At 41.5% G+C, this 6,700-nt stretch overlaps 1 protein-coding gene across 3 annotated transcripts in view; it reads right to left on the bottom strand.

Annotated features, from left to right (window-relative positions):
* PEX1 (peroxisomal biogenesis factor 1) overlaps positions 1-6,692 on the bottom strand; it is a 47,246-nt gene extending 40,554 nt beyond the window's left edge. The window contains exons 1-2 of one of the 3 annotated variants that reach the window (XM_019443304.2): positions 6,459-6,687; positions 1,469-1,612 (exon numbers count right to left, since the gene is read on the bottom strand). In XM_019443304.2, the coding sequence (XP_019298849.1) occupies positions 1,469-1,612; positions 6,459-6,587 (273 nt within the window). In that variant the 5' untranslated portion in view covers positions 6,588-6,687. Of the gene's footprint in view, positions 1-1,468; positions 1,613-6,458 lie in introns of all 3 variants that reach the window. The other 2 variants (XM_019443305.2, XM_019443306.2) reach the window with 2 other exon arrangements.
* Positions 6,693-6,700: the final 8 nt, after the last annotated feature.

The raw sequence follows: 6,700 nt of genomic DNA on the forward strand, positions 1-6,700 counted from the left end.
CAAGTGCCTCACCCTCAGTGAATTTCCCGTTAGTATTTCCCCATACACCCTATTTGAAAGGGGCGATTCCAGGGAAGCACAGAGCAGCTCCCACCCACCAAGAAGCTAGAGTCCTGGGCGAGCCAGTTCACCTTGTTCCTATTCTTTGGGAGACAGTGACTTAGTGGTATTGCTACAATAAAGAAGATCTGCAGAAAATCAGGTAAAAGTTCACTCTGAAGCAAACAGGCATTAGAAACCAACAGGCCTGTTCAGAGGCAGATGAAGACATCAAGATCAGGAACAAGAAGCTGGTGTTTCTCTCTGGAAAGTACCACATATTCTAAGAGAGCAGAACTTTAACTTGCTGTGTAATCCTGGGCAAAATGTTCTGTCTCCCTAGGTTTGTAGAGCAAGGAACCAAAATTAGTGAGTCTAAGTCACTCTGGTGCTAAAGTTTTAAGATTCTAACAAAGACTTAGGGTAAGCGAAGGACTAATACTAGGACTATGGATTTCTCATTAGTGGCCTTTTCTCATTATCAAAAGCAAGCATGAACAAAATTAGTCTATGTTCAAACCAAGATAAAGGGATGTAACATTCTCATATACTGTTATGGGAAGCTGGTAATAGAATGCAGTTTAGCCCATCTATCAGAATTTTCAATGTGTAGCCCCCTGGACTCTGTAAGTCAACCTGTAATGTTTCATTCTATACGGATTCAGAGATGTTCAATGCATACTGTAGTATGTGGAAAGGTACCTCTGATATACTTTGTGGGGAGAACTGCAGAAAATGTGTGTGATTAAAAAAAAAGAAAATGTGTATTCTTCCTTCCCTTTCCTTTCCTTCCTCCCATTCTTTAAATCCTAAAGGTGTACTAAGATCCCAACATACAGTACACATTCATTCTGAGGCTGGGGTTAGAGAAATCCATTTTTTTTACTTTCAATTGTAAAATATTTGCAATGAATATGTATTATTTCCATAGTTTAAAGTATTTAGAAGGACATAAATTGGTGAATACAATAAAATGAAAAACTAGACGTAAGTCCTTAAGCTTTGAGGTTTACAATTAAATTCATAGGCAAGACAAAAATAGAAAAATAACAACTTTTTTGTTGGATAGGTTTTTTAAAAATCAAGTATGATTCTGGAAGGTTAGAAGATTTGCTGGAAGCAAATGAAGTCTAGTAATAGTAAGTAAAATTCAATAATTCATAAAGTAAAAATAATTGCACACAAACAAAATCAGGGAACCTGGAAAGTGAGTGAAATAGATAGAACACAAAATCAACTAGGGAGCAGAATACAAGATAAAGATTTAACAACAGAGTTTACAGTCAACTTGCATATCCTAGACTGGTTATAGCAGCACACAAGTTAGGTGTCATCTCACCTCCTTAAAAAATTAATTTGAATGTTTACTTTCCATTGTTATATTATGTGACATCAGGAAAAAGTTATAGTCATCACATTTTGTACTCACCTGGTCCCCATTTGAGAGTCCAAGTTTCTGACCAAGTTGTCTGTTAATTTCAGCCACACTGTCACCTTGATCACTAAAATGCCTGCCTTCTACCCAGCTCAAGAATGCAGGCTGATGACCCCAGGCCACTTCTATAGCTTGATTCTATTTATTAAAGAAGAAAGGAGGTGTATGAGAGTTTTTGTGTGCTTTTCTGTATTCACATTAAAGATAAACTATTATTGCAATCCACACATACAAAAAGAGTTCTATAGATAGGCGATAGGTCTTCGTTGTGCACATTAGAGCATTTAAAAAACTATAATCATTTCTAATACCCAAAACTGGTGATGCTGTGGGTGAAACCAATACTCTTACATTCTTATGATGGCAATACAAATTGATTCAACCATTCCAGAATTCAAAATGGCAACAGGTAGCCAATGAATTTATATAAACTTTGAGCTAGATGTATATATTTGAATATTTATTCTGAATTAATGATTGACTGAAGAAAACCACACCAAAACATATCTCTGCAGTATTTTCTGTAACACTAAAAACTTAGAACTGTCTCAAATATCTATTAATAGGAATATCATTAAATAAGTTACAAATTTACCATTTTGGTAAAGCATGAGTCAGTAAGTAGAAATATATCATGATCATTAAAAATATAACTGGGGCGCCTAGGTGGCTCAGTCAGTTAAGCGTCCGACTTCGGCTCAGGTCATGATCTCAGTTTGTGGGTTCGAGCCCCATGTTGGGCTCTGTGCTGACAGCTCAGAGCCTGGAGCCTGCTTTGGATTCTGTGTCTCCCTCTCTCTCTGCCCCTTCCCAGCTTGCACTCTGACTCTCTCTCTCTCTCAAAAATAAATAAACACTAAAAAATTTTTTTAATGTAACAGTATGTTTATTAAAGGGGAATAAATGCACATGGTAAAACCACAAAAATTACAAAAGCATAAAACATGAAGGCAGGTTCCTGTTCCCAGAGGTAATTACTATTAGCAGCTTCTTATGTACACTTCCAGAAATTTTATATTATGCAGCTTCTTAAATAACTTTAAGCTTTAGAACTAAGAAATTGTATGTGCAAGTAATTAAATCAAAATATAACATGTATTTTCAGGGCGCCTAGCTGGCTCGGTAGGTGCAGCATGCGACTCTTGATCTCGGGATTCTAGGTTTGAGTCCCATGTTGGGTACAGAGATTACTTAAAAATAAAAATATTTATTTAAAAAAATGTGTTCTCAGGGTGCCTGGGTGGCTCAGTTAGTTGAGTGTCTGACTTCAGCTCAGGTCATGATCTCATGGTTCGTGGGTTCGAGTCCCTCATCAGACTCTATGTTGACAGCTCAGAGCTTGGAGCCTGTTTCAGATTCTGTGTCTCCCTCTCTCTCTGCCCCTCCCCCACTCCTGTTCTGTCTCTCTCTCTCTCAAAAATAAACACTTAAAAAAATTAAAAGGACTTCATTGATAACCATGAAAACTTACCACTTCATGACATTTTAGTATTATTAAAGTCATTTATTAATATTAAAATTAAGTCATTGATGCACTGAATTGTTAAATATTAAATTCATTCATTTCCATCAAATCTTACTACCTCAAAACTGGTTATAGGCTGCTTATTGTGCCTCTTTCTTTTTTTTAAATATTTCATTTTTGAGAGAGGGCACGGGCGGGGTAGGGGGAGAGAGGGCAGAGGATCCACAGTGGGCTCTGTGCTGACAGCAGCGAGCCCCATGTAGGTCTTGAACTCACAAGATCATGAGCTGAGTCGAATCTGACACTCAATTGACTGAGCCACCCAGGCACCCCTACTGTGTTTCTTTAAATAGGAAAAATTTCAAAGGATTTTGAGGCAATATAATGTACTTCCAACTAACCATGTTATTAAAACTTTTTATACAAGAAAGTCATCGTGTATCTCTTAATTGTATAATTTTTCTCACAATTCACAGGATAATCTAACTGTTCTTGCTGATGCTAAGCACAGTGTAATAAAGTATACAGAGCACTGGACTGGAGTCAAATTCCAGATTATTATGTCAGCTGTAAGTATGTTAGCTGAGGTTACAGGGTGAAGATGACCAACTCCCTGGGTGTTTTCCACAGTTTCATCAGTCAGCGGCATATAATCCAGATCAACTCTTATTTCATAAGAAGAAAATTTTATTTTTTTAAATGGGGCAGGTTTTAAATTTATTTATTTTTAAGTAATCTCTACACCTAATGTGGGGCTCAAACTCACAAGCTCGCGATCAAGAGTCGCACACTCCACCGACCAAGTCAGCCAGGCACCCCTACAGAAGAAACGTTTAAAACTAGAGATGTTAAATAAGGAGATACAAAATATGGCCTGAAATATCAAAAATGAGAATGCTACCAACTCACTGGAAAAGGGAAAAACTGACTTTATTAAACAGGAAAAATACTTCAATTATTCCTTTGGTCAATGTGTAATAACCAGCTCCATAATCATAATACACGTTCAGCTGGATTTTGCAAACTAATATTGTGAGTCCATTTTCATGTAAAACATTTTCCACCTGAACTGCAGAACCACTGGGCACTCAGGTAAAGAGAAGAAACCCACAGACTCGAAAGAGAGGAGCTCCTCTCCCAGGAATTCAATCAATAAATATCTGCTTTTGCCATTACCTGTGGTATTGGTATAATTTGGAGGGAACTTTCAGGTGAAACCACAGGTAGTCATGCCTTAGGACTGGCCAGATTTGAGGCCTAGGTTATCTTTTGCTAACACAAAAGAAATGACAAGTCTGTACCTGGCCATTTCCGGATGGCCATTTAGGTTTATTTGTTTGAATTCAGTGTGGACGTGAATCCTTTCCCCCATTTCAGCCGTCACAGCAAGCACTGAGCCTAGCATACAGACAAAATAACTCAGGTAAAGCAATGGTTCTCATCGCAAGGGTGATTTTGTTTCCCAGGAGACATCCGGCAATGTCTGGAGACATTTTTAGCTGTCACTACTGAAGGGGAGAGATGCTACTGGTATGTAGGGCCTAGAGAGCAAAGTTCCTATAAACATCTTACCATACCCAGCACAATCCCCCATAAGAAAAAATTATCCAGCCTAAAGAGCCAAGATTAAAAAATCCTGAGTTAAAGCATCTACTGGGTACCCAGTCCTGAAATAAGGACTTGGATAAACAAAACAATACTTGAAACACAGAGCATGACAAGGGAGATGTGTCACATAAACAGAGCAGTGAAGTTTTGAAAAGGAGACACAGGTGAGCAACAGAGAATCTGAAAGCTAGGCAGAGGAGGTAAGATTGATTATGCTCAGTTTTTAAAGTCATGGAAGGAGGGAAAACATTTTGGGAAGAAAGAAAAGCACAAATACACAAGTGGAAAGGAGCAGGGTTATGGAAGAAACAGTGCTGCACAATGAGTGAGAGACAAGAGGACAAATTAACAGTGTGGAAATACCAGCCTAGGAGTGCCAGTGAGTACAGAAATAGTCTAGATACCCAACGTCCCTTTCACCATCAACAACCTAGGAATCTGTAACAGTGGGTCTCAATTCTTGTACATCCAAATAGCCCAAAGTTACTTTTTAAATTACAGATGCCTGAAGTTCACTCCCCAAGATTCTGATTCAGTAGGCCTGAGGAAGGAACAGAACATTCGTATTTTTAAAAGCTCAAGGTAAGTCTGACACAGGCCAGAAGGCCATTGTTCTGGCCCTCTTCTCATTTCAACATTATAGATATTATGTACTCCATGCTTCAACCCAAATAAAATAATTCAACCCATTAACTCCCAACTCATGACTTTATGCTTTAATAATTACCCATGCCCTCTAGCCCAGTAATTCTAGGGGGAAAATTATCTAGAAAAAACTACAGAGAAGTAAAGTGAAAAAGTAGGATACTTAAAATTATTGTAAACTATTGGGGCGCCTGGGTGGCTCAGTCGGTTAAGTGTCCGACTTCAGCTCAGGTCATGATCTCGCGGTCCGTGAGTTCAAGCCCTGCATGGGGGCTCTGTGCTGACCGCTCAGAGCCTGGAGCCTGTTTCGGATTCTGTGTCTCCCTCTCTCTCTGATCCTCCCCCGTTCATGCTCTGTCTCTCTCTCTGTGTCTCAAGAATAAATAAATGTTAAAAATAAAAAATAAAAAAAATTATTGTAAACTATTAAATATTTCCTGCATGACCAGTCAGTGCTGGGTACCATGCATCCACGATTTCTGAGGATTTCAAATATCCTATCCTTCTGCCCGCGTAAGCACACTCACACTTGTAGACTATGTGCCTCTATTTCTACTTACGAAAATACGGATGCTGTCTCTGCCAGTGCTTAGAAGGGCAACTGACGACAGAGTTTCAAGCAATCCTACCTCTGTACTTCCAAGTATGCATAATTCTACTGCACATTCCTGGTACACCTCGGATGGGTTCCGAGCATCGGCGACACAGGGAAGAACCTTCATTTTCTAACCTACCCTGCTCAGGGAGACGGTGCTTAGTCTCTGTTAACGTGCCCTTCACTTAACAGGGACTCTGCAAACCAAATCTGCCCCTCCCTCTGGAGGCCCGGACGGCAGTCGGGCAGGAACCAGGAAATCACTAGCAGGAAAAACATTTTTTAAGGTAATAAAAATTACCGACTTCCCAGGAGCCTTTCCAAACTGGAGTGAGGAATATTTCCCAAAGCACACGTAGAATACTGGGATGTTTGAAAGCCCACTCTTGGCGAGTGAAAACACCTGGAATAGGATAAGTTTAAGGCCCAGTGCTGCACCAGACATGGTGTGGGCTGCAGAGTGTGCCCCCCGCGGGCCCTGCCCTCGAGGGGCCTTCAGTCTGGCCTCGGAACGGCTCGGCGGAGACGGAAAGGCAGCCCGTTCCACGCCTCCGGGAGAGGCCCGAGCCGCCGCCGCGTCCCTGAAAGACCTTGACTCGGTCCGCCCCCAGGCTGCCGACCAGGTGCCCCGAGTCCGGGCTGGGAGCCCACGTCCAGGGCCGGCGCCTTACCTGCAGCAAGTGAAGCTGGGCCACGAGACGCCGCGGCAAGTGGAGGAAGCAGTCTCGAGCGTTGGTGAAGACCAGAGTCACCGCTACCCCACCACCCTCCGCACCCGCCAGGCGATCGCCACCCCACATCGCCGGCAAGCACAAATTCCCCCGAACGTACGCTCCAGCGGACTCGGGCCACTGGGCCTGCCTAGGGTGTCAGAACCGGAGAAGATCGATCGACCCCGCCCCCTGAGGCCACG

The sequence above is a fragment of the Panthera pardus genome, unplaced genomic scaffold (assembly GCF_024362965.1).
Source record: "Panthera pardus isolate Hobbes unplaced genomic scaffold, ASM2436296v1 HiC_scaffold_8, whole genome shotgun sequence".
Classification (NCBI taxonomy): Eukaryota; Metazoa; Chordata; class Mammalia; order Carnivora; family Felidae; genus Panthera; species Panthera pardus.